Here is a 27,449-nt window from a genome sequence, read left to right as displayed (position 1 = left end):
AGACCCCTGGAGTAGCTTACAAGATTGGATAAATCCACGTTAATCTACACATTAAGGTCCTGAATCGGAAAAGCCAAAATCTACAAAACAAACTGAAAGTGTGATTGTAGTACAGTCAGACCTGCTTGTGTTTGCTGCAATTGAACAAGCACAGGTACTTTAGGGGTAGAGACAGGCCACTACAAGAAGCAGAAGAAGCCTGGTCAGCTTGTACACTGTTTTCTAGGCAGTGAAGCCTGGGCCCCTTCATCTTCAAAGTGATTATTGTTCTTACTAAGTAGATTAAAATGAGTGCATATATGGCTGTTGGTGCTACAATGGCGTCTTCGTTTAGCTCTCTAGACACAGGATTGAGGTTGTTGTGGTGTAGTTTAATATCAAAGAAAATTGCATAGCATTCGTGTAATATACTGAAATAAAGCCATAGCTAATAAGATAGAAATATTCTTATATGTTGGAAAGGGCTTGAAGAAATTGCTGGAATAAAAAACATGAAAGAGCTATCTGTTTATTATGTGATTACTAGAGTTAAAAAAAAAAAAAAACAAACCCGAAAATGGTTGTGTTCCTCCCCACCATTTTCTTCCTTTCCTATTTTATCATTCATCTTTCCTTATTTACCTGTCAGTACATCTCTCCTAAAGTAGCTTTGGCAGTCTTTTTTTTAATTTGTGTTCCAAAATGGAACTGGCAGACAAATTTGTAGATTCTCACAAAAATCACACAGAATGGTTACTGGTGTTTTGGTGGCTGAGTTTTACCATCAGAGGGACTGTTAACAATCAATGTCTATAATATCTTGTATCGTGCAGGCTGTATTATATTGTAGACTTCATAGAAGAATGCTGACTGGTAATTCCTGCATCTGATCCGTGCCTTCTAGACCCAAAGCTTTTCTTTTAGCCAGATTTCTGAACTTGATTTTAAAGCTGGTGGAGGATTCTAGCACAAGTCTGAATAAATTATTCCACCTTGTTCAAAAATACATTCTTTAACCCTTGTCCACATTTTTCTGGCTTCAAGGTAGGAAGTGAAAGATGAGAAGTAGATGAGGAAAAAAATAATTAAAAAAGATGGCTTTAACAGTTTCAGTTTCGTGTAAAATAAGGGATCGTGACTATGAGATATTGTGGTACATAAAGTGCACTGCAAGAAATATCACCTTGAGAACTACAGATGAGTGCTACAGTTACCAAAACATATAGCTGTTTTAAAAAAGAGATAAATTTATAGGATCATTACTAACCTTACTGTAGCTTGTAGAAACTAGTTATCAGGATGATCCGTTGCCATCCCAGGACAGAAAAAATTATTTCCTAAGCACATTGTTTGTTTTGGGCTCCAGGTTACTGTACCTTTTCAGTTGTGAAAAATAACCCTTCAGAAAGGATCGAATCAAACAGAGTTTCAGCTGCAAGTTAAGAATGTTTATTCAATTTAAGAAGCAAGATTTATTTGGGCACTAATTTGGCAACCAATTATTCAAGAGATCAAGGCTTATAAACTTACATTTTATCAATCTTGTAATCTCAATTCTTCAAATACAGTCGCTTTTGAGTGTTTACAAGTTACCTTTACAGCACTGAGAAATGGAAGATTTCTCTTTCATCTTTTTCATAGCATCAAGGCATTCAGTATTCTAGAATCATATTGAACTACACCACAGCTTTAATATTTCACAATCAGTAAATTTCCTGCCTGTCGTTGCATTTAATTTAACCTAACTCCATGATTTTGCTTGTTAACTTTAGCAGGAATAATGTTTTCAGATGAATGGGTGCTATAAAAGTCTGCTTTTTATTCTCTACTAATCAAACTATTATAATGTGTATCTCAAGTGATCTACACTGACTTTAACAAAATTTTCTTTTGGTCTGAAAATGTAATACACACAGAATGTTTTCTAGTATTAACTATAATGGATTTAGCTATTTCACCTCATGCTTCAGTGCATTACAAACCCAAGGGTTTAAGGTAAAAATCTCAACAGAGAGGTTACATTTTGTAGAATATTCAGATAGGAACCAACTATAAAAATCTGCACAGCTACACGTAATTATTGGTTTCCAAGGAACTCCAACTAACTCTCTGTAAAGCTTTGCCAATATATACAGAGGTAAGTAAATCTGAAAATAACAATTATCTAGCATATTTGAGTTGGGTGAAGATATTAGTTGCTTGTTCACGTACACTTGAATGGAGATGTGATGAATTAAGTAGTCTTCCCGTAGAATGCAAATGCCTTTAACCAAACGATTGAAATGTATTTATCTCCTTTAAATTGTGCTGACTTTGTTTGCCCAACAGCTGCCTCGTAGTAACCTAACTTCAGAGCCGCTGATGGTGACTCTCAAAATCATTCTGAGTTTCTTGCTTTAGGAGGTTTAACAGTAAAACATACCTGTGTTATTTTTGTCTTTTTTTCCTCTCCCCAATTTTAAACATTCTCATATGCCCCCTTTCTCTTTAGCTACCATACTTGCACCTCAGTGATTTGATATTAATAGCAAAGATTAAGCAGTTTCAGCTCATCAGAGAAGAGATATTAATCATCATCAGGGCCAATGAGAAGTTTAATTTTCCGCTTCTCTTTTTTCACTAAGCTCTGGCGGCTGTCACTCGCACCGATGTCTGCGGGACATTTACTAATCTGCTTCTGAAGATGCATTTCAGTGGTTTCTCTCCTTTTATTTCCTCCGTCAGTCTCAGTGAGTTTCATCATTGCAGGCTTTAATTGAAGACCACTGTCAGGAGATGGAGAGAAGAAAATTATTCCTTGAACAAAGCTAGTTCAGGGACTCATGGTTTTTATTGTATTCAGGAGGAAGATGGATTAAATCAGGATATTGAAAACCATGGGAATTGTTTTTTTGGTATGTGACTCACTACCTGTTCCCTTCAAAAATGTCACATCCTCCCTGTCCCCAGCTCCCGTTTGTGCGCATTTATTTATACTCAAAAGTATGGTTAGATTTGTGGTGCAATACAGATGTGGAGCACACTGAATCAGGGGATGACAAGAAAGAATCCACATAGAAAACTTCATAAATTACACCAATACAATTATATGGCTCTATGTTATTGTTGTGGATAGCATTTTGCAGTGTAAGAATGGCTTTTGCCATCTCAGTTGAAACAGCTTCCAAAATGACGTATGTACCAATAAAAGCCATCATGTGGGATATTATGCTAGTTGACATAGCAATAGCTGTTTAAAATGGTATGTCATCTTAGACTGGCACAAGCTTATTTTATAGAGAAGCCCTAAACATAAAAAAATTCTTTTCTGTGATGATGCTACTGCTGTCACTTGTTAACTAGAGTAAGACAGTGGAGACATCTGTACAGGTGTTAATGTGCAATCTGCATATCCCACCTATTTGGAGGGGTTGTTTTATCAGCTTCTAAGTGGTTTTAAAAGCAGAAGCTCTCCATTAGGAGCAGCAGGTTACAGTTTTGTAAGTCAGAAAAGAACAGATCAGACTGTAACAAAGCAACACAGGGCGCTCAAAAGCAAAACGGTTAGTCTTCTGTATGCATCAGATAGACCTCATTTATTAGATAGTGGATTTGTTGGTTTAACAGTGATGTAGCTGATTAATTTGTACAGCACATGCTGTGAAAGCACTTAAGTAAAATTTTAAGCAGTTCATAATTGCGGATGCTACCGTGCTTGCTTTACTGGCTCTGGATGCCTGATTTTGAGTCAGTGTTTCTCTGTTTAAAAACAGGCCCCTTCAAATTTGAAGAGGCCGAAGTTGAGCACCCGAGAACTTTAACCCAGAATCAGTCATTACTTTTTAAAATCTCTGCAGAAAAGATCACTCCCCAGACTGATACGTTGCTGTACTGGGGAGATTGGTTTACTCTCCCTTGCCAGGAAGACTCTATACAAGAGTATTTTTTACCTGCATTTTTTTTAGCTTCCAAAAAGGCTTCTGTCTACACTGCTCACTTGGGATGAGCCTTGTAACTGCAGCAGGCCTTTAAGTTTTCCAGTCACGGAACCTTCCTGAGCTTTATTAAAAATGGCCTTTTAAAAAGAACTTTTTTGCTATCAATAGCCGCTTTTTCACCTTGGGGACTGAAAACACAATAGTCCAGTAAATCAAGACAAAATCACATTAGCTTAGAAAAAATTGCTATTACCCATTGCAATTGCTACTACTAAAGAAAGGGCAGAACCCCCTCCCCCAACAAATCTACAATTAGTACTGTTTTTCTTTTAATTGGCATGAACGTTTATTTTGCAGGTTGACTCAGGGGAGCCAGATCTAGAATAATATTGTCAACCTGAAGCAAAGCATAATGGTTTTTTTGGGGGAAAAAATGTTTACAGCATACTGTATGAACATATCCGATGTACAGAGGAGGATGAGATGCCATTTCCTTTATTTTTTTAAGGGTAAGGTGTTGACCTTGGAAAAAAATTATTTGGGAAAACATTTGCATAGTTAAACAGACTGTTAGATTTTTAATAACTAAATGATCATTTACCTTACATATCCATCAGTAAATTACAAGGAGTAGGAACCAGTAAATTACAAAGCGTAGGAAGCTATTATATTATTTGGATATTGCTTAGAAATATTCCACTAAGGTCCTGGCGCATTTGTCATAGTTTGACTGCACAGACGTAATGGAACAATCTGAGCCATTTCTGAACAGGGGGTGGTTTTGTGCTTATTACAGTTTGGTTGCACAGATGTAACGTACTTGATTTAGTATCTGTGGTGAAATAGAGACTCTGCTTAGAGGCAGACAGGGAATGGAAAGCTGCTACTGGTGGTAAGATTATCCGTGGTAATTTTAGGTTGTGCTAGTTGAAAGAGATTTTCAGCAAGTGAGAGTAGGAATCACAAGAAGAATTGGTGAAGGTTGGGAGGTCTGTTTTAGTCGGTCTCACAGAAGAGATATTCTAGTGTGATGAAAACTGAGGATGTGCGGGTTTAACTAAGGATGCAGAGTCTAATGAATGAGAGTGAGGAACGAACTGTGCTCAGGTGTTATTGTCATTTGTGATAAACGATTTCCCGGTAGGAAACTGAATGGAGTACTGAGAGCTGTTTTTTTGTAATAATCCAGGCAAGGAGAGAAGACAAAAGATAAGATGTGCATGCATTGCAAGTAGTGGGATGGAGTAAAAAAGTGGATTCATATGGAAAAGAGAGGATATTATCTTGAGAAGTCAGGAAGAAACTGAGTTCCATTATAAGAGCATTATTTGCAATATTAGTAAAAGCAGCCTCACTGTGCCTCACACTCACCTCATTGTTGTATTTGAGCATCATGTATGTGTGAAAGGATTCAGCATCACAGAGACACGTATGTTATTATCCATTCCAAATTATTCTTTTAGGTTTCAATCTTTTGAAATTACAAGGAATTTTTGTATCTGAAATTAATTCTAAACATGAAAGCTACCAGTCAAACTTGCAAATGGATAATTGATATTTGGTAGTCATCAAGCGTTAGTGTGTGGATTTAATTGAATCAGTGTTGTGAAGTTAAGAATTGTTAAGAGAGAATTTGCTGTTACAAGGTTTACGGAAAACCTGCCTATTTGGTCCTCTCAAGAGCAAACGCAACATCGAGTGAACACTTCTGCATGCGGAAACTGAAGAAAAGGAAGAAAAGTTGAGAGACTGAACTGTAAGAGTCAACATTGTCATTATTTCAAGGTAGCTGGTTGAACATGAACATGAGCTAATGGCTGTGAGAATCCAGAATACAGGCAAAACCACCTTCCTGCTTAATACTGTTGATTATTTGTCTCTAAAGAAAACAGCAGAATGTTGTTACCAACTTGATGGAGATGTCATCCAAGGATACAGGAGAAAAAAAGTACGTGTGGAGGTCTTTGCTTCTTCAGGTAGCAGAAATAGGGTAAAAAAGATCAACACTTCACAAATGCAGTAATGCAAGACGTTTGAAATATTATTTCTGAAGATGTTTGTTGAGAAAGAAGTGTATCTTAGTACTGTCCTAAAGTGGTGGAAGGTTAAACCTCTTCCCTGGCTGTTTGCAGGAAAGTTCAATAAATAGTGAAGTTCTCAGGAAGATGAGGACTGCGCGTTTGTATTCAATGCTACAAGCCAACTAAACTTTTCATTGCATACAGAAGTGGATTTGATCTGAAAATAACAAGCTACAGCCTTAAATTGCAGCAATGGGAGATTTAGGTTGAGTTCCACAGGAGGAAAAGCAACTCTAAGCGTAAGGAGTGTGAAGTATCCTGATAGATTGGGAACAGGAGTTGTGGAATCTCCACCGTGAGATTTTTTTAAAGCAGGACAATACAATGGCAAATTAAATTGAATGTTTGTAAGTGTAAAGTTAAGGGACCTTGGGAAAGAATAATCTTAATTCACTGTAATGGACTCTTAGATGATTGTCACTGCTATGGAACTAGATCTTAGACTTTTAATAAATATTCCTAGGAAAGCTGAATTTGACGCTGGAAGGTAGTAGGTAATGTACGTATATCGGTAGCCACAGGCAAAATTTGATAGACTTGCTTGTTATTAGAATAGGAGACTTAATTGTATTTTTCCATTCCTTTACCAAATTGAGAGCTTTCTAAATACACAAGGCAGCGCAGAGATTTTCAGATGAACAGATACTGTTAATACCAAGACAAATGGTTTTTATCAGATCAACAATACATTTAGGATGGAAATGGGAGGAAAATATCTGTTCATCAGATCAGTACACTTCTGGCATAGTCTCTCAGTGGGATTAATGAAAGGCAAAAAGCACTCACTGGTTCTAAGGCAAAATTCGAGCTGTTTAAGAAAGGGCTTATATGATATATCAGCGTGGGACAACTGGGCCTTAGCTCAATAACTGAAAAGGTTCCTTCTAATCCTGTGTGGTATCTTTGCAAATATATTCCCTTTTGCTTCATGGAACCCTCTTGGGTTCCACTGAACAGGCAATAATCTCCTTTGCTAGAGAAGGTACATTATTTGGAGATTATGTTTTGGCTTCGTCATGGTTTTAAAACACCATTTTTAAGGATTAAAGCACCAGCAGAGCTGATTATTTAGTGGGTATTACTTGATGAGGTAATGACACTTGCCTCCTTTACTAAGTACTTTTTGATCTACTGATGAAAAACACTGTGTAGGCTTGGTAATGTTATTGTTATTATAATGCAGTGTTGAGGACTAATTAGTCACACGAACCTTTTTATGTAAAGGAAAAGAAATGTTGATGGACAAAAAGAAATTCTGTTAAGTTTCAGGAACGCTGCTTGTAAATCTTCTTTTGAGTGACAGTCTCTCTGTGTAACCTGAACTACTCAAAGCACTCGTGTGGGAAAGTGGATTTCTTTCAAAGTAGGTGGTTCAGGGAATGCAATTTGTAAAGAAACACACAGCATGTATTGAAAAAGCTGTGATCCACCTGTTATTTCTTTGCCTGGCACATTGATTTTCCTCCTACTATAGTTCCTGTCCTGAAGGATGCAGAAGTGTTCTTTAAAATACAGACTTCATCCTGAGAGATGCTGAGAACCTGTAGCTCCCAATGACTTAGATTTTATTTGTGGGGAGTTCATGTCCATCATTATCAAATATAAAAAGCCCCTTGGAAGCATTGCACAAGAGGAAAGGTTAGGATGTGAGGAGTAACACTATAACACACTGATACAGAAGGAGGAATTTTAAAGACAACTATAGCTATTATATTCATATTTGACCAAAAATGCAGGGGCAAATGGCCTCAATCCTGCAAAAAAATGCAGTGAGATTGTTAATAAGTGGCTATGATCTCTCTTCATAGTGTGCCTAAACCCTGTTCAGTCGTAGCGACTGAACATACTGTGGCTGAGTCTCTCACATAGTGCATACAGCTTTTCTTAGGTGCAATGGCATTGTGTCCTGTTTGTCTCAGCTTGCATTTATGAGGTATAGGTCACCTGTCCACTGATGTAGTTTCCATATGTTTTGGTGCTTATTCAAGTAAAGGTGGCCCTAAAGACTGGACCCAGGCCCATGTTGCATGTTTTTTGCACTCGTGATACTAAATTTATGTTGTCAAAGTCTATAGATTATTAACAGAAACAGAAGGTAGTCTCTTCGAAGTATAACTTTATTTTATGTATGAAAATGATTAAATGGAATCAACTTTCTTTAGGACTCACCTCCCTTTTCATACGCTTTTTCTGTTGCTCATCGAATGATTTCTTTTTTAGCGCTGCAAAGCTATTCCATGTATAGGAGAATGAGTTGGAAACTATTCTGAACTGAATATCAACAGAATTTCTAGTAACATTCTGATGAATAACTCTATTGTTGCTGGGGGAAAAAAAAAAAGATTCTTTTACTTTAGTGATGCAGGTTGAGTTTTGGGTATTTCTAGTTGCTGAAACTAGTTTATATGTAAACCAAATTGCTGAAACAATAATTGAAGATCAAAAAGCATTTATAAAAGTATGTGTAAAATATGAAGATGTGTTCTTGTTTGCCCAGTTGTCTTTGAAAGAAAAGGCCTCTCCCATTTAAAACCGGGGTAAAGAAAATTTTAATTCACACTTCTATTTCATTATTATTTATAATATGTTCTGTATGTAGTTTTTTAGAAAGCTATTGATGAAATCTAGATCCGAATTTGAGACTGGATAAGCACAACAGGGTATTTATTCACCATGTAGACCTTCAATAACCTTCAACAAATAAATGAATCTATAGGAATCGTTTATTGTAGTTTTTCAAGATTATGACATGAATATGATGAATTGAATCTTTTATAAAATCAATATGACTGTAAAAAGGTTAAATGAAATCAGTATTTTTGAGAGTTTGAATGTTTACGAAGACATCCAACCTTTTGGTTTTAATACTCTTAACACTCCCATAAACTTGAGGCATTCTTCAAAAAACCAAAACAAGCAGTTTCTCTGTCATTAACTAAACAAAATGAAACAGCTCGCTCTTTCTTTTATTTGACATTTTACATAGGTAGAGATTGTCTTGAAAGAGTACTGGATGAAAAAAAGGTATCCTGTAGTCTAGATATGTAAGAAAGTATACTACTAGGGTAAGCAGAGTAATTTGAGCACCATAGCTGCTGTTATCCAGAGAAGTATTTGAATACCTTTGTTTCTTTGAATTTTCTTTTATGTGAATGGAGAAATATTTCCTGGTTTCATATTTTTATGTAACTACAGCTGTGCGGTAGACCTTTTATTTAGCCGTCTCCTACAGATAGTTGTGCCTAATGTCTGTAGTCCCTAATTTCTCTGCCCCTAATTCCTTGCTAAAGACTTTTGATTGTGAAACACTACGTGTGTTTGGCTTCACAGTAGACTGTGACATGAATATTTCATCACATGTGGGAGAAAACATTGAAACACTCGGCTACACTTTTGAAGTTATTGGTTCCCCTTTCTTCCAGTTTGCTGTTTTCCAAATGATGTGCTGCATGGTCATTCTGACCACCTCAGCGTGGTGGACAAAATTGAAGTCAATTTCCAAATGACTTGTTTATTGAGAATTCTTAGGAGTTACTATGGCTCTAGTTATTTTCTTACATTGCTTGCTGGTCTGTTTTCATGTAACAGTCTCTCTTCTGATAAATGATAAAAGTAAAAGCAACCCCAAAAAACAGAAAAGAAATTAATCATTACAACTCTTTTCTATCTGGTTTTCCTTCTTTTGCCATCTCTTATTGCATCACCGCCTGTCACTGCCATGCTCTATTGCTCACTTGTAGGGTCATTCGTACCCCTGCTTTTTCTTTCATGTTTATGCTTGGTTACCCTCTATCACCTTCAGCCTTACTCACTCAAAATCCTGTTCCTGTTTTCCTCTTGCACTTGCACGGGTTCACAGATCCCTCACGCTCTTACTTTTTCCTCAGTGTTTTCACACCCTGAGCCCTTTTAAGCCTTTTGTGTTGCACTTCTTTTTCGTGCTTCATTTCACTCTGGCTCTCTGTCACACATGTTCAATTTTCTCTATTTTATCACTGAATTCCTGGGGGTATATTTGCAGTGCTGCCTAGCGGGAATAAGGGCTGCTATTCTAGTATTTCTCTAATAGTCTTTATGTTCCTCGTTCAGCACCAATGATGATGTGATCAAAAAATCTTAACCACTGCTAGTTTCCCTCCACATGTACATCATTAATTTTCTTTCTCTCTTTTGTTGTGTGTGATTTTTTTTTTAAATATATAATCCCATTTGCTTCCTCTTTTTAAAATTGATTTTCACTAGAAATCAAGCAACATTGTTCAGCAAAGTTATAATGTGTTCTGTGCAAAAGTCTCGAGGAGCCTGGAAATGGAGATAAAAGACAAGTGTGTTGCATCCTCCCAGTTAAAATAGACAAGATCCAATATGTCTCAGATGTTCCTTTATATACAACAGTGACATTTCAGAATGAAGAAGTTGTGCAAATCAGTTGTGTGCAGTTCACCTGTCTATTGCTTTCCAATGCTGTATAGTCTACTGTCTAAATACGTGCTTAGCTGTGCTTAACATAAAAACCTCATTGACTGCAGTTTCTCATACTGTATTGGGACTCCTTCTTATATGATGATTAATTATCCTCTTTATGAGTAAATTTCTCCTAACCAAGTTAGCTTTCTGTTCTTTTTTTGTAACATACTCTTCAGCTGTATAGTTTTCTTGCATCTGGTTTATTTGCACAGACTTAAATGCTGTTTAGGAGCATTTCTATTTAGGGCTTCCACTGAAGAAAATGTGGTTTGAAATCATACAGCCAGCCAAGAGTAATTAAAGTACAAGATTTTCAGACAGATGACAATTTCTTCACAAATCCATGCCCTGCTTCTCTCTGTGTAGCGTTCATAATTTAGTATGTTGGGCTAATGCCTCCCAGAAATGATGGTGTTGTTGGAGGGTGTTTGTACTTACAGTTAGTGAGTTGCTAGACAGTCTTAGCATTATTTCACTGTAAGTAATGCAATTAGGGAGAAATAAGAGGCAAGACATGAAATAAAAGACAAGAAGCTCTGTCTCTTGCTCAGTCATTCATGATAGCAGACCAGACTTGGGAAGGGGTGGGGAGAAGAGGTGCTAGGAGGGAGAAAATATGTTTAGATGTTGTCTAGAAATAAGCAAAGCAATTCATTCATTCTGACAGGGTCGCAAAACTCAAAGTACGTCTACATGGCCTTTAAAAGCACGGTTGAAGCACTGCTGTTGCATATCCAGTATCTTCATTGCTGTTGGTACTGCGGCAGCATGGATGTTTTGGGATTCCATGTGCAGCCTGAGCTCATACAGCCTCACTGTCGTCAGTGTCTGAACTAGTTAATGAAACATTTCTGGTGTGTCTGCACTTCAGAGCTGCCATGACCCATCACCAAGGTACAGACGTAATGGTTAGTATGGTAAGAGTAGGGGCAAGGAGGTAGCCTAAGAGTAGAGGGGCTGAAAAAAATCCAGTGGAGGAGAACAGAGGCCTTTCCGAGAGATCCGAGCCACTGATCCATCCAGTTACGTCCTGTCTCTCAGCCAGCACCTGCTTGCTTCCAGGGAGGTTTGGATCTGCTGCTGCTAAGCACAGAGAGGGCAATTTGTCTCCTACCCGCCGGTTCCCGCTGTCAGAAATTTGCAAAGCCTTGCGGTAAAAGATTCAACGCAACTCCCAAATAATTAATTAGTAATTACTGGGGTAATTACTGCTAGTAATTATGGGGCATTATTTCGATATCTTTTTGTAGTCAAAGTAGAACTTTGAAAGTCTGAAAGGCAATTTGATTTAGAAGATACTTAAAGAACTAAGTGTTATCAATGGAGTACCTACAGATATGTCCATTTTTCTACAGTGGCAAAAATAGTATCTTTTTGAATGATAGAGGTTTAAATAGATCATCTGAGTTTGAGGATCATCTTACTTTGGGAGCAGGGGTTGAGAGGGGGAAAAAATGTTATTCCCTGTAAAAATGTAGCTCTGTTTGTTGTTTATTTCTGAATCTGTAGCATCAAATGAGTGTAAAACTTCTGGAAAAGAATGAGTTAGCAGCTCACTGGAGGCAAGAAAGGGAGGACGCTGGGATACATTTTACCACATAAATCAAAGAGGACCTCTCAATTTTCTTGAAATTTATCAGAAAAGAAAATCCAGTACTACTATTTTTTTTTTTAACAGCTCCATTCGTTTGTTTAATGAGTATTTGAAAATCTTTAACCTTCAAGGGTAATTATTCTCTAAGTCCTATCCATTCTTTCCATTTTGTGGTTATTTTTCTTCCTTTAAAAAAAGAAGAAAAACTGATTAATTATAAGAAGATGGATACTTAACTGAGCTTCAGGCTACTTGGTGAATCCCATCCTGAAGCTGATAAATGTTATCTCTGGCAATTTAAAGAGTTTTTTTCTTTTAATTGAGTTTTTCAAAAACGGGGGTATGTTAAAAAATTACAAGACGAGGTGATACATAACTATCATGAATGAATTAAACTCACCCGTAGGAAAGCTTCATTACATACCCATTTTCAATATCAGAAAAATAAATAAAGATTGTATCTGTCTATCTCTGTGTGAACAGAAAACCCTTCTCTTTTCTTAGTCTGTAAAATAAGAAAATCTAATAGTAAAGTCACAAAAATAGACAGAAAAAGAATGGATGTAATTTCTCAAACTTTTACATATTTTAAACAGTCTCCATTTTTAAAGATTTAATAGAATTTAATTTGACTGATGGTGTCTCTTTGGCTAGAAAAAAATAACGTTTACAGTATTGCCAATCCCAAATGTCCTCATATCATGAGTTCTGGATCACAAAAATCATTACATTGAATTTTTAGTTTTGTTTCTAAAGCAACTCTGCCTCTGTTCTCCTAAAAATAAAAGTCCTCATTAGTTGCCATTTGGGTTATGAATTATTAGATCAGAATTTACAACTAGATAACAATTTCAAGCTTTGCTTTGGCATTCTGTGAAACAAGAAATCTACTTGCTATAAAAAAGAAAACCAAACCTCTTTGAGTAACAATCCACGGGTACAATCACATTAATGAAGATTGTATAATCTAAGCAGTACTCGTAAGGCAGGTACATGGGCTTGTCATCTAAATGACTGCAGAATTTTCTTCTTTAATCTGTCGTACAGTTTTAAGGAAGATTTGTTGACGAATTATGACATCTCAAAGTAGTACTTGGGATGTGCATCTTTTTTTCCTGTTCACTATCCTTACTACCTACAGCATGAGAGTACGGAGTGCTGCATCTCTCTCTCTCTAACTCCGGAATAGATTTAGGAATCATTAGTTTTCAGATGAAAGGTCCAGGGAATAGCAGCTCTTAGGAAATTCTGTGATAATCCACGCCAATTTGCACTGCAATGTGCAGCTACCAATGGTTGCGCTGACATCTGGCAGCTTCATAGGCTCTATGGAACTTGGCCACAGATGCTGATGGCAATTGCCTGCTTGTTTACTTAGCAAAAAGGTTGTGAAATGTCTGCTTCCTCTCTTGATAGGTTGCCTTCCAATTAAAATGTGTCAAGAGACACACTTGGGAACTGACAGCAAGAGTATGTTAGGTTAGACCTTGTATGCAGTGATGGAGTAGGTAGCGTAGGGCCTGATCCTGAGAGCAGCAAAAACGTCAATGAGATTTGTCAGTGTGCACTTCTCAGGACCAATTATAAACTTCAATGTAAGTCATATGTTCATTGAGTTCAAGGCCATTAAGGACCTCCCAGTTGTCCGAGCGGGTCTTTGATTCATGTCGTTGTATTTTACCCCAGAGTTTATTGTAGTGAGGCAGACTACTTAGGTTTTGCTGCAGTGTTATTTCTGTGTGGCTAAAACCTATCCTTCAGAAATGTAGTAATGATTCAAAACACAGGAAATTATCACTCCCTATGGGAGTGTTGTGCAATGATTAGTCATGTTCAATGACAAAAATGTATACCCTATTTCTAAATTGAAATTGTCCGACTACAGCTTCCAGTAGCTGGTTCTTGCTTTATCATTCTCCACTAAATTAAAAAGCCCTTCAGTACCTGCTCTTTTCTCTCTGTGAGGGAGCTTATACAGTTTAATCAACTCACTTCTCAGTTTTCTTTTTCATAAGCTAAACAGATTGATCTCTTTGAATTGTGGGGCATTATCTCTAGTCTTCAACTTATTTTCTGGTTCTCTTCTGAATCCTCTCCAGATTTTCAATGTGCTTTTTAAGATGCACACGACAGAAGTCATAGTGGTATGAAGTATCATTCTTGTCAGTACTACATACAGAGTTACTACATATATTTATCTCCTCCTACTCTTTACTCCCCCAATTATACTTCCAAAGACCTAATTGCTTACACCCGTCTTTCTTTTATAGCTTCAGCTCTTGAAGCTCTTTTTCAATTGCTTGTTTATCTACACTGGCTTTTAAGTCCCTTCCATGATCCTTGTTTTCCAAAATACATGATTCTGTTTTATAGGTATGGCCTGCATTGTTTGTTCTCAAAAGTATACCTTTGCAATTGGACATACTGAACTGCATTTTGTTTAGTGGGACAGGATTGCCCTGTCTTTAGCATAATTTACACTATTAACTATGTCATGTGTAAAATTCTTTTTTTATTTCCATAGTATCAGTGAAATATTAAATAGGAACCAGCAGAGTACTGACTTCTTTGAGGTCCCAGCAGATATTCCTATTTCAGTAATTGACGTAATTCAGTAATTCCTAATTCCAGTAATTCCTATTTCAGTTGCTTGCAATCTGTTTAGCTAGCCAGTTTTTAGTTCATTAAATAGAATGTCCTGGTATTTTATTTTTTCAATACGAAAATTTGGTACGAGATCCGACACCTTCCAGATGCCTTAGTGTATTACATCTGTGCATAATCTTTATTTGCCCACTTTAAATCTGATCAAAAGATAGAATCAGTCTGATCAGAGAAGATCAATAGTAAAAACAAAAAAAAAAGCTGTGTATCTTTAATTATATTCTTACCAATTAATTCTGTCTACTCATTTCTGGATTAACTTTTTCATTACTTTAAGTGCACTTAGTGCATTTGGCATCAGTGTAACGGGCCCAAGAGTCATCACGGTCATACTGTTTCCCGTTTGGGTACTGGCACAGAATAAATACTCAAGTCAATAAACCAGCCTATCTTTTCTGATAGGTATTATGTAGTGTTCTTGGCTCTTCCCTGGACAAATTTCCTCCTTTTTTCTTGAGCACACTGTCTTCCCCTGGTTATTTAGTATGGACCACTGGATAGAAGATATCATGGCTTACATTCCTTTTAACAAAAGCCGAGTCTCAAAATTGTCTGCAGTGCAACTATTTATATTATTTAAAGTCACAGTTTTTATTATGTTTAAAAATTACAGATTTTCTAAAATTTCTAAATAATAAAAAAGGTCACATTCAGTTTGACTTCAAATACATTTAGTTTTCCAAGCATGCAGTGCTTTCCAAGACTTCGGTGTGTGATGAGTAAACATACTGCTCCTCTTTTCCCATCAGCATATTAGCTTGCTTCATTTTTTTTCATTTAGATTTCAAAAGCTATGCTTGAGGAAATATCCTTCTAGCTTGAATCATTCAGCTTCAAGACCCCTTTTCAAATTTTGCCGAAGCCCCACTTTAGGCCTGTGTTAGAGCATCGTGGGCTGAGTACGCAAAGGGGTATTGCATTACAAAGAACTGAATGAGCATATCTTTGCACAATAATTCTACTTTAGTATCACTAAAATGGCACTTCCAACTATGCACCACAATGAGGTTCACCAGGGAAAAAATATGAACTCTTTCTAATCGTCTCTATTTTGTCTTTCTAGCTCTCAATATGTCTATTTTGTTAATGTGTACCTGTAAATCTTGCTGCTTTCATTGAGAACTCAATGGCTGATTTATAATTTTTATAGCTCTTAAAATAAGTAAACCACACAAATTTAGAAAGGAAAACTGAAAAGTCTTCAAGCTGTGTTATGCAAACTCTTCTTCCTTCTACAACATTGGAGTATATCTACCTGACTCCTCTGAACACTGTGTTACAAGAATTCCTCTTAAAAAATGAAATGGAATACCTTTCCATAGCAATAGGTGCTACTTATTCCAGTCAAGTCACTCTTTCAACATCTCCACTGGTAGGTCTGTCTTAGTTTTCCTTGGGACTCGGATTTTTGACTGGAATTTAGCTAGTAAAGCCCCTTGTTCTTCTTGTTCCCCACAGACAGACACCATCTGGACATTGTTATGTTGTAATTGTGGAGAGCCTAGTATTTTTGTTTGTTAGGATTATGGGATTAGTCTGGCTTTTAAATAAGGTGAAACAGACATCTTCTCATTAACATTTATATTGCTTCTTTTTTTCTTTGGTTGCAGCCAATGATATTAAAGCATAAGGTTTTATGATCTAGTAGAGTTTTGAAAGAAAACCTGGCCATTTTGTTGCTATGAGATATGGCAGCAGATAAATGCAGAGTTTGGCTTTGGCTGGCTTCACAATGGAAGTGTGGTAGCACTGCATTAGTTCACATGCCCTAAACCTTTGAATTCTCACACTTCCAAATTCCTCCTTGTAATTTCAGAAGCGTGGTCCTCCAGGCAGGAGCTAAGGTACAATGGAGGTCACTGAGCTCTGGGGTGCACATTCTTTAGCTCTGCTAGTGCTCTCAGTACTTCACCAAAATCACCGATATGAAGGGAATTTCTAGTATACCAAGCAAAAAGACACAGTTGCAGTCTTCTGCATGGCACAGGGCACAGGATTTTTTTTTTTTTATCATCTTTTACAAAAACTCATTCTTGATTTTAAAATGTACAGAGACAGAAAATTGGTGGTGATTCTCGCTAGTTATTTCGATGCTGAATTACTTTCTCTGCTCAAAATTTGTACCTTGTTTCGTCTTGCATTTTTGAAAATTCAGTTATCAGCCACCGGTTCTTGTACCATTCTCTTACAATTGGAAGAGTCTTCTCGGAATTAATTTGAGTATTTCTCATAGGTACTATGAGCAAATTGCCTATTATCCATACTTTTGTTTATCTTAATAGATTTCTGTCTTTCCGCAGTTGATTCTGAAATATGTTTTCTAGAAGTTCGGCCATTCTGTGGCTCTTCTCATAATCCTTCTTATCAAGTTCCTTTTTTAATAAGGATCACCGGAACAGAACAGTGTTCCGTATTCTTCATGTATGCATATTGCATAAATACACATAGGAAAATATTGAAGTGTCAAGAGTTAAGATTGTTGAAATGTTTCCATTCTAAATGTCCTTTTAAAGAGGCTTACAGTTTTTCAAAGACTGTGACTGTTCAGGCTAAAATTTTATGGTTTTGATGCAGACCCTATGCAAGATTTTTTAAAATTATTTGAGAAAATTGCTTATTTTCCAGGAGAAAGTAATTTACCTTGCAAATGTTACTCAATCACTGTTTCACCGTAACAGGAAGTACTTTCCTACTTTGTCCCCATTTTTGCCAATTCTAACTAAAGTTGCCCATTGAGTTGAGGCTTCTAGTACTTCTTTGCTTAGAAGTTTTATTTATTTCATGGTGAGGAGGGGACAGGTACAAAGGAGATGACTAAAATGCTGTGCAGATTGACACAGGATAGGGGATAAAACAATACGTTCACTGCCTTGTTCTGATGTTATTTTCTGGGAGTGAGTGATTTCAAAAAGGCTTAACTGAAAAACTTCGCGCAAGCTATGAATACGACCTTTCACAAGGGCAAGTGACCATGACATTGGAAAAAAAAGGCACACATTTGAGAAAATGTTAGGTATGAAAATCAGATGTTTTGCAGGAGCAGCAGTAAATGACCTGCTACTGTTATTTCAGAACTTACTGAGAAGGAGAGCTATTTCAGCAGGAGATCAATATGAGTGTTTGAGTGTTTTGGTTATATACTGTAAAAAAAATAAATCTAGAATTGAATTTCAGTGCAAGAAAAGGCTTTGGTGTATTGTTACAACTATTAATTTAAATGCACAGAAGCCAGGAACTTTAGAGTTACAGCAGCTGTGGGAAACATAAGTTGGTAATGTTTTACATACACTTCAGGGCATAAATTTCTTAGCATAAACAGCAATGCAAAGCACTACATATGTGCCAGTGGAGAGAGTAATGGATGCTGCGGGAACCATGTATGACTTTGAATTTCTGAACTTTAAATTCAGAACCCCAAGACTGCACTCACTCACAGCTGTTTTCCCTCTGAATATGTAAGGTATAGAATGAATTAAGTCCTGTTCTAAAATGCAAGGCCCTGATTCTGCATAAACTTAAGCGCTTACATAAATCCAAGGATCTGAGTAACCACACTGCCCTGCAGTAACTTCTTCCTCATGTGATTAACATGCATATAAGTTTTTACCGGGCTTAGTTACTGGCATCCTAGAAACAATGTTAAACCAAGAAATGAAAATGACCATATTTTGCAAAGTGGAAGCTGGTATGTTTTCGGAATCACCTGGCTTTGGATCTGACAGAGCCCCATCAACTCTAAGTAGGACAGAATGGCCTAACATTGAAGATTTTTGAAATTCTGGTGCACACACAAGTTGCAACGCTGGTGTTTTGTCTGGAACTGGGTAAATGTGTCTTGAGCAGTGTGTGTTCCCAGGATAACTAATTTAAGTAGCTCTGAGAGCCGCCCTTAGATGCAAAACTGTGAGGCAAAGAGCTCGAGTCATTGGTCCATGGCGTGGTGAGGGGCACTGGATTATAGCAAGATAACCATGCAAGTCACCTCACGTGTGGGTGGAAGGAGGGAAGATCCCATGGGGTTAAAGACTGTCTCTGTGGTCACCACCAGGCTCTGTGCTGCAAGATGTAAAGACATATGCTGTTTTCCCAGTGACTTTGAAAGGCACTGTACATTTTCTTGAAAGACAGTAGCGTTACCGCCTTCCCTCTGCCCCTGCTTCTCAAAGCGCATTTTCTGTCTCAGGGCAGCTGGACTAAGGTTCTTGCTGGTTTGTCAGTTTGGCTTCAGCTTCCTGAACTCCCCATCTTGAGCAACAGAAGAGATCAAGGATTCTCTCTGACTGGATATTTTGGCTTTCAGCTAATAGTTTATACTGGCTAAGAATCAAGTTAATTCACTTAATGCTGTCTAGGAGTCTTTATGACCTGTAGATCATCTGGTGCTGATGTCCCTACTATTACATGCGCAAAGTGGTTGTTGGCTCTAGTCATAGTAGTTTGTAATAAAAGGTAATAGGTTTTGTGTTTTTCACTCTCTCCACCTACTATTCATCCCTTTGTTGCTCAGAGTGTGGGTATTATAAAATAATCTGTGTCCGCTTGATTGATTTATTCTCTGTTAAGCGTCAGGTCTACATATTGTTGTGTTCATTTCTGACATGTTTAGTGTGCCAGTTTATAAATACGCTTAATTGACTTCCATTTTCTTGTAATCCATCAAATCAGCCTAACCAGTAAGAAATTACTTTTTAAAACATGTATGGTCTGAGAACAAATTGGTATTTCCTTATGTCTTTTGTGACCTTTCTGCTGATACTTATTTTGTTGTGAATCCTCTAAGAACACACCAGAGTAGCAAAATGTAGGGAAGTTAGTCTGGTCTCTGCCTATATTTCGTAAACGTGGTGATTTAAGAAGCAACTGTGACTGCATGTTGCTGTTGTTTTGGTTTTTTTCCATATCTATTTTCATGATTTAGCAAAGACCAAAAGAGAGAGTATTAGAAAATTGGAAGTTTTACCACTGGTATCGGTGGATTAGGACTTCTTTCAGAAAATCTTAATGGGTGATGAAGGGGAAGTTTTATTGACTCTTTTAGTTTTAAAACTTTAGGGAACTACTTTTCAGCCTTTGTCTACCTTTAGCAGAACTAAGTGTATTTTTGCACTCCTTTAGAACCTGAGATCCTACATAACTCAATTGTGGCAGTTGTGAGAGACTGGAGAACATCACCAAGTATTTTGAAACTCATGATATGAATTTCATGTGAGTGGTTATAGTGGACGCCAGTGGTCCTTTGGCCATGATCTAGCCCTCAGGGATTTGGGAGGAAGAAGCAATGGAGAGGAGCGATGAAGCTAGCTGTCTGTTTTATAGCGACTGTAACAGCTGTATGGCAATGTGCTCTTCTTTGGCAGCTGCCAGCAGCAATGCTATTAGTTGCCAAGACAATTGGCAGCAGATGGCTTTGTCCAATTGTGCCATGAAATTCATTTAAACTAAAAAGATGGAGTATTGTATTGTACTTGTAGCTGATTCATTAAAAGAAAATGAGACTCCTTATATTCTGATTTTATAAGTAGTGAATTTCACAATTACAGCTGAGAATCCAAATATTAGGTATATCCCCCCCTCAGCCCACCACCGTGACTGTGCAAAAGTGAGAAAACTTTAGTTGTTTTTTTTCAGTGATATCAAAGGAAGATTTTCTATATTTACTACAGCTGCTAAGAGAACTTTTTAAAGTGGACTGCAACTGAGGAAATTTTGGACCTGCACTTCTTGATCTGTTCTTTTGTCCAATTGCTTGTCCAAATCTTTATTTTGGCAGCTGACGCCATCATCAGAAGAATATTACATTGCAATATCTGAGTAAAAGTATATGACATCTGTGGTAACTTTTTAAATACAATTTTTGCTGTAAAATAGCACGTGTTTAGTGTAGTCCCTTTTCCGGCTTTTCTTCTATACAGTAACAAGAATTCTCACATGAGTTTGAACTGCTGGCCTTCATGGAACTTCTTGAGAAAAAACAATAAAAGAAGGATAGTATAGAAGATGTTCAATTTATACTGCTTTAATGCTAACCTGAGCCTTACAGAGTCTGTTATCTCTATACAGTTTGTAGTTTTGTTTATAAAATAGTTTCAGTTAAGTAATAACAAGAAATGCCAGAAAGCTATGCTATTTTTCTGTCAAGAACAATCTTCCTCCCTACCATTCATGTGACTACCTGACCCCAGACAGACTGTCAGTGTATAGCCATTTTTTTCTCATATTTGCTTTTTGAAAAAAAAAAAAACCTTCACAGATTATTGTGATTATTGACCAATCTCTTTTTAACTGAAGTGAAAAATTGTGGTCCTCAGACTTCCAAATAAAAGCTTGAAAAAAATTTTCTGAAAACTCAAAAAACATGTTGCAAAATTTATAATTTGAAGAAAAAAGCAAATCCATGATTTTGAGTATCTCATATTTCTGGTAAGTACTTGGACTAATTGCTGTTAATATCAAAAGTAAATGTATTAACGTTTTGCAATGTTTAGAAAGCTAAAGCAGCTAAATAATTATGAGTATCTTTTTAATTCATGTCGGAATTTAAATCTTAACTTAAAAGCTTAATATTGGCCATCCCATTTTGAAAGTCTTGGAGGCAATTTATTTGGACTAGGAATATGTTTTTCAATTTTATGTAAGTTATTTAGGAGCTAAGGAAATAGGCCTACATGACAGAATCAAAAGTATCTGAGAGATTTAGGAAGATGAGCACAGCCTATTTGTTCTTATAACTAAAGAAGGCCATTCTAAAAATCCCACTCCAACTTTCAACTTTTGTATATTTTTAAAATTTTTTGGCAATTAGAAAATGTTATTTATAGAGTTGTAAAGGAAGGAAAGTGATAAAGGAATTGCAAAATACTGCAGTGGCCTAACCAGTGTCTTTTGTAGCCAGTATATGATCATTTGTGTGTTATACTGGTAAAACATTTCTAGCATGGAGGCAACTGTACCAGTAAAAAAACCTTTATGTTGATATAATAAGCTGCTTCCCAACAATGAAATGTACTGCTGGTGAACATGATTTTTTTCTGGTGTAATTGTATGTACTCGCAGTGCTTCCACAAGGATAACAGTTCAGTCAGGGATTAAACATTTTCATACCCCATTTCATGGCTCAAGAAATCTTCTCGGAAGCTTAGGCATACTGCCTGAAAGCCTGAAAAATCCGCTGAACAACGATTTAGTTGTTAGTTTGTTACCAAAGTAACAGGGCTTTTAATACAATAGTATAAAATCATTAGACGTTGTTGTTTGGTTTTGGTGTTTTGGTTTTTTTTAATTTTCATGATCCCTACTGGGGAAAAGGTACTCTTAGGACCTCCTGTTGTATTTGGAGCTGGTGAAGCAAATGAGGAGTATTTTAATTTTAATTAATATGATCATATTTAAAAAGAAATTAATGAGACTAACAAAAAGATTTTTGTTAGTCTTCCATATCCACGTTACACATCCACATAAAGATGTTTGATGTATACAATTTTGTGAGGCTGCTTGCTATTCTTCTCTCAAAATTGGCTTAACTGCTGCATGGTGGCTTTGAATCAGTAGCACAAGAAGTTCTGTTCTGATTCTGAAATTTCTGAGCACAGACAGCCTCAGAGTCACTGCGATGAACTGAGCAGACAAAAACTAGGCTACATTTATCAAAACTTATTCTCAAGAGCTGACTGAAATGCTTTGTTCTGTTACCTGCACAAAGCCAGTCATCACTGTGTAGGACAAGGCATTCTGTCCTCTCTCATTTATTAAAATAGGAAAGAGTTCAAATTTCAATTTTGGCGGCATTTTCATTATCACTACAATAAATGTAACGCAGAAGTTAACAACATCTTCAGAGCCAAATTGTTTAAGTACAACATAGAAATTAGAACTGGACATGGTCAAACCGTTTAATAGCAGCCATTGACATACAGAGCACGTTCCACGTTCGTGGGCTTTCTTCTTCTTTAAATATCCATTGCTTTTCCTGAGGCTTGTCTGCTTACAGAGCATTGGCAGGTACCTGTCTGTCAGAATGGATTTATAATTAGTCTTGGGATAGCATTTTCAAAAAATCTGAAGTCTGATATTCAAGAGCAAAGTTAGTCAGTTAGTACTGTCTTTTTAAAGTCATTTAAGCAATTTGAGTAAGGATGGATGCCTAAAGGTGCACCTACCTGCATTGTAGACACCTGCTTTTCTTTGAAAATCTGCTCCTCTTAGGTTCCTCAGTTACTATTTCTTTTAATGGAATGTGCTTCTAAATCATCGTCGTGTCAAAACGGTAGAAAGACATACAAAAAAATCCAGAGAGTGAAATTTCATTGGGGAGTATCAATATAGGTGGGTTTTTTAATTAAATAATACTAATCTTCTTCATCACCTAAATGAAAACAATAATTATGTGTGCTTTTCTATTTCATTATTCTTCCATCCCCCAGTCTACGATGGAAATAGGAATGAGAAAAAGGAAAAATTAAAATTAAATTTTTTTTTTGATTGCTAGACTTTTCTTGACAGCTGGGGAATAAATTAATTTCAAATTAAGATAAAAAGATAGGTTTGGTAGAGCAAGCTGTTCTGGGAAAGAGTTCTCAATCAACTGTCTTAATAATTTTGGCCTGCAAATGAGTAGTAGGATTCACCCTCATCTGAATTATAAGGGGAATCACCCATGGCTTCTCTTACTGAAGTTAGTAATTTTCTTTTTCTTTCAAAGAAAGTGATGGTGGATGTTGCTGCTTATGGAGAATTCCTCTTACATAGATATATCCACTGGTTTAGATTTATTTCTCATACCTCTGAGTAAGTCAACATTACAAAAACTTTAGGTACCAGGAAATAGTTTATTAGCTCTCTAGAATTTCATTGTCCCCTGAAACTAGAATAGGTGAATTTAGTAAGTGTAATATATGTGCTGTTTAGGTTTCCCTAAAATTGAGTAGTCTTAAGAGTGTGTGATCTCTTTTTCTTCAACAAATTAACCAAAAGTCTACCAGATACATTTTTCCTTAGTAAAATGTAAATTAAGGTCAGTGTCTGCTATGGTTCTCTTAAACTCGATAGATATTTTTGACATCTTCACCTTAACAGCTCCATTTCTGGGGTTTCATTACACTTTTTTTCTGGTTCACGTGTTCTCTATTCTAAATTGGCTTTGTGCCTCTCTCTCGTTTGCTATTTTCATTTTATGAAGTAATATATGAAATGTGACCTCAAGTTACTGATTTTCATGTTTCTCGGAGCAGCGCTTCACTGCTCTCTGCATGCTCCATTGCCCTAATAGTTTAAGCTCTTTTTCCTGAAGACATATATAAGCCCATCATTGTACCATGCCCTAGGTTCAAAATTCTCCATGTATTGAAATTCAATCAGCAAGATACACTCGTCGTGATTTATTGTTAACTTTAATTGATATGGTAGGAGTGGTCAAACAGGGAACAATTTGCAGTCTGCCCTTTATGCTACCCATGTGGCACAGGATGAAAGCGTTCATACACTACTTGAAAGTGACATTGCCTCACCTGTCCTGACCTGCAGTGGTCATGAAAATATCACGGATCATTACTGTATTTTCAGTAATGTTGCAGCTGAACCGATAATAATTCCAGATGGGACTTTTTTTTCTCTAGAAGCCTTTAATAGCCATGTGCATGCGCCAGTCCAATATGTACCCTAACATCCCATATGTGATTGTAATCGATCAGTTCCCCAGAGATATGTAAGTCTCCAGTAGTTAATTTTTCTCATTTTTTTCATGCTCCATTTTAACTGAGATCACTGTATAAGCCTTCAGAGACTCCGCAAGTTTTAGCCCTCTGAGAAGATCTTTCCATTTCCAGGTAGACAGCAGTGCTCCGTATGAGTAATAAAGGATGGGAAATGACATTACCTAGGCAAGCAGAAGTCTGTTGCCACCTTGCCAGCATCTTTTTGTTGAACTTGCCTGTCCACAGGGATCCATGTGAGTTCTTTTTGGTTCTTGTTTTATCACCAGCTCATCTCTGTAGCTTCTTTTTGATCTCCCCCGGAAGCTCTTCAGCAACGAATCAAAACCAATGTGCTTCAGAATAGAATTCAAACCTTGTGTTTCAGAATACAATTGAAAATCTGCTATCGTCAGCAATGGTTTGAGGTTCCCAGTGGCATAAATTAGCTTCACTTCTCCTCATGGATCGTATTTTCGAAGACTTCTGAGTGGTAGCACTGCTGTGGCCATACTACAACCCTTCCCTCTCTTTCCTGAGCTGCGGATATTTGAGTCTTTAGACTATATCTGCTTTTGGTCCCAGTAAAGCCTTCGAGTGCAGCCCTGTTCAGGAAAGGTGTGGGCCACTGTTGCTGAAAGGATGTAACCAAAGGCGGATTTCCCTGAGACCCTGGCCCAGCTGGGTTAGGAAGTCCATACTCCCTGCCCGTGCTTCTACTTTCTCCTAAGCAACTACTCATTCCCACTGTTCCCCTCTCCCATAAGTTTGTAACCTTTGTGAGGCTGTGCTAAAAACAAGATTTAAGTGGTCTGCATTAAAAATAGCCCACTCTTTATGGTGGTGGGGAAAAGAGCTTGAGAGTTCCTTAAGCACGTGTATGACAGCACTGCAGTTTGTCAGGCCATCGCCTCTGCAGACTGGAACCATCGTTAGTGTTTGCATCTCCACTGCAGGAGTGCTTTTTGCTTTGTTTTGTCCTGTAAGCACGTGAGGCAAATAAAGGCGGAAGTACTTCTGGTATTTCCTAACTTTTCAGTGCTTATATTTCAAATCCTTATATTCTTTAAACATAGTACTGTTGTATATGGTATGGTATCATAGAATCACAGAATGGTTTGGGTTGGAAGGGACAGTAAAGATCATCTAGTTCCAACCCCCCTGCCATGGGCAGGGACACCTCCCACTAGACCAGGTTGCTTAAAGCCCCATCCAGCCTGGCCTTGAACACTTCCAGGGGTGGGGCCTCCACAGCTTCTCTGGGAATTTTGTTCCAGTATCTCACCACCCTCATAGTGAAAAATTTCTTCCTAATGCCTAATCTAAATCTACCTTCTTCCAGTTTGAAGCCATTACCCCTCATCCTATCTATGGTATGGTGTATGGTATGGTGTAATCGGCATATGATCCTAAAGGACCTTTGCCTCCCAGCACTTCTGTCCCCAGTGTGGGAACAAGAGATGCATGCATTCTTAGGATTTAATTTGTTCCCCTTCTGGCCAGGGATTTTGCCTGTAGCAGTAGCACAAGCTTCATCCCTGTTCTCCAAAGCGGTAGATGTTTCTTTTCTTTCAGCCATGCAGCCCCAATTCTAAGCATTCCAGAACGTAATGATATTTTCCTTACCATTCTTCTTCACCTCTGCGTACTGTGAGAATTTGGGTGCATATATCTGTCAGAGAGAAAATGAGCGAACAGCCTGCAGAGCACTAACAAATTATCCTGATTAGTTTTATCCATAAATGCATGATTCTTGTCAATAGTAGCTGTGCAGAAATGAGTTTTGATAAGTAAAAGAGATTTGTTTTCACTGTGTTTTCTTACATATTTCTCCTATAAGTAGACTGTCATTAGTAGATTAGAAAATAATTTTTGGCTGCTTCGCCACTGCTTTTAAAACCTGTAGCTGTAGCTCTCAGTCATGCCTGTAGCTCAGTGGCAATTGTTTAGATTTACTTCACCAAAGGAAAAGCAAATAGAGAAAGAAAAAAGAAATGTAAAATAAACTGAGTGTTAATAGCACCTCTGTGGTGTCTACTTTACAGGTTTTATGGTAAAAAGTATTTACTGTAATTGTTTTTTGCCGTGGTGGGTATGAAACAGCCAGGATTAAGAAGAGAAACAAGCATTCCTGAGGTCACACAACAGCCTAGAAAACCATCCCACAACAGATACAGGAACATTTGAACAATAACTGTCTAAGAGCGCATTTGGTGATTGCTAGTAATAGCCCCTCCAGAATACAAAAATTACTCCCACCTTCTCTAGACTGCTGTTTCACTGGGAATTGTGCCCATTTCAGCACCGAATTTTGCACAATGTCTTAGAATATTTGAAAGTGAAGGCTCAAGCTGTTACGTTTTAGGCTGAATTTATAGATTAATTTCTATCTAATTTAGAGAATCCTCACCTATGTTAGATGCTTTATATCTTGAATACTTGTGTCACTTCATCCCCTACTTAATTACTTTCATTCTTCCCTAATTGAGTTTAGGGTAATAACTTTGATAACTCAGACACCATCTGGCATGGGAATACAGATTTCACAAGAAGAAAGCAGCAGAATTACACTTGAAGTTCAGATATATTTTTTTCCTCTCTCTTTTTAAGAGAACTAATCAAAAACAGGCATGAAAATATTGTCATTTCACAATTTTCAAAGAAACATGCACCATACCAAACCCAGTGATGTATAACTACAGAGCGTACTGTAGAATTCCTCACATATACTCATTCTGTTAAGAAAAATAAATAATAACATGGTTGTAGCTACGCGATTGAGGCTTGAAATGAGGCTTATTTTCACATCTCTTGTGTGCAGCTGATAAAAGCCAGTCGGTTAGATTAGATATACCTGGGCTGCTTGGGGCTGAGTTTGGAAGGCATGAATTGATGAAAATTCATTGCATAAGCATTTTACACTGGTTAATCCATAGAGCGGGATCAGCATCAGCCTATTATGAGGGATTACAGTCTGCACAGCCACACAGAGGATGAATATGGAATTTGCAGAAATTTCAAAATGAAGAAGGGAGTTGGGGAATGCTGGGCTCTGAAATTA

The 27,449-nt window shown here is 37.2% G+C and overlaps 1 protein-coding gene across 9 annotated transcripts in view; it reads left to right on the top strand.

Annotated features, from left to right (window-relative positions):
• LARGE1 (LARGE xylosyl- and glucuronyltransferase 1) overlaps positions 1-27,449 on the top strand; it is a 290,753-nt gene that overhangs the window by 96,466 nt on the left and 166,838 nt on the right. For 2 of the 9 annotated variants that reach the window (XM_054192917.1, XM_054192908.1), the window contains exon 2: positions 24,524-24,645. The exons of the other annotated variants lie outside the window; for them this stretch is intronic. In XM_054192917.1, the coding sequence (XP_054048892.1) occupies positions 24,543-24,645 (103 nt within the window). In that variant the 5' untranslated portion in view covers positions 24,524-24,542. The remainder of the gene's footprint in view (positions 1-24,523; positions 24,646-27,449) is intronic. 9 annotated transcript variants of the gene reach the window in all.

This window comes from Rissa tridactyla, chromosome 1 (assembly GCF_028500815.1).
Source record: "Rissa tridactyla isolate bRisTri1 chromosome 1, bRisTri1.patW.cur.20221130, whole genome shotgun sequence".
Taxonomy (NCBI): domain Eukaryota; kingdom Metazoa; phylum Chordata; class Aves; order Charadriiformes; family Laridae; genus Rissa; species Rissa tridactyla.
The sequence above is the reverse complement of the archived record's forward strand: the minus strand, read 5'-3'. Positions and strand labels throughout refer to the sequence as shown.